General features: G+C 35.9%; 1 protein-coding gene across 1 annotated transcript in view; it reads left to right on the top strand.

Moving 5' to 3' along the window:
* LOC108361542 (uncharacterized) overlaps nucleotides 1-704 on the top strand; it is a gene marked incomplete at its 3' end in the record, with an annotated part of 6,543 nt that extends 5,839 nt beyond the window's left edge. Inside the window, exon 2 of the mRNA XM_017614177.1 lies at nucleotides 16-704. Coding sequence (XP_017469666.1) covers nucleotides 16-704 — 689 coding nt within the window. The remainder of the gene's footprint in view (nucleotides 1-15) is intronic.
* Between the last annotated feature and the right edge of the window lie 10 nt (nucleotides 705-714).

The raw sequence follows: 714 nt of genomic DNA on the forward strand, positions 1-714 counted from the left end.
AAAGCAATATTAAATCTAATCCCAAGTTCTTCTGGAGTTATATTAAATCAAAGAAAAATTGCTCTAATATACCTGCATCGGTCCAGCTTAACGGGGTGTCAGCCAACTCCATCTCCGAAGCTGTTAATCTTTTTGTTGATTTTTTTTCTTCCAACTTTATTTCAGGTAATTCTGATAATGATTTTATTCTTTTGTTTGTTATTCTTTTGTCAAATTTAGATACTCCCATTAACTTCGGGAAATTAAAGTTGACAGACGAGGATGTAGCTAATGGCATTAACCAGCTTAAACTATCCACTAACACTGATGTAGACGGCCTCTCGGTTATTTTATTTAAAAGTTGTCCTTCACTAATTGCGCCTTTGAGGCACATTTTTAACATGTCTCTATCTGCCGGAGTTTTCCTCGATGACTGGAAATTGACTTTTATTACGCCAATTCTTAAAAGTGGTAACAAAAATTGTATTGAGAATTATAGGCCGATTTCTAAGCTTACCACTGTCTCAAAACTGTTTGAGTCCATAGTAAAAGATAAAATTTACTTTGCTGTTAAACATTTATTATGTCCCAACCAACATGGGTTCGTGCCGGGCAGATCTACGTTAACCAATTTAGCTCCTTTTACAGAGGACTGTTTGGAAACCTTTCAAAAGGGATTCCAAATTGACGCTATATATACCGATTTCTCTAAGGCTTTTGACAGGGTGCCTCATC

The sequence above is a fragment of the Rhagoletis zephyria genome, unplaced genomic scaffold (assembly GCF_001687245.7).
Source record: "Rhagoletis zephyria isolate East Lansing unplaced genomic scaffold, Rhagoletis_zephyria_1.1 Rzeph_scaffold_00787, whole genome shotgun sequence".
Taxonomy (NCBI): Eukaryota; Metazoa; Arthropoda; class Insecta; order Diptera; family Tephritidae; genus Rhagoletis; species Rhagoletis zephyria.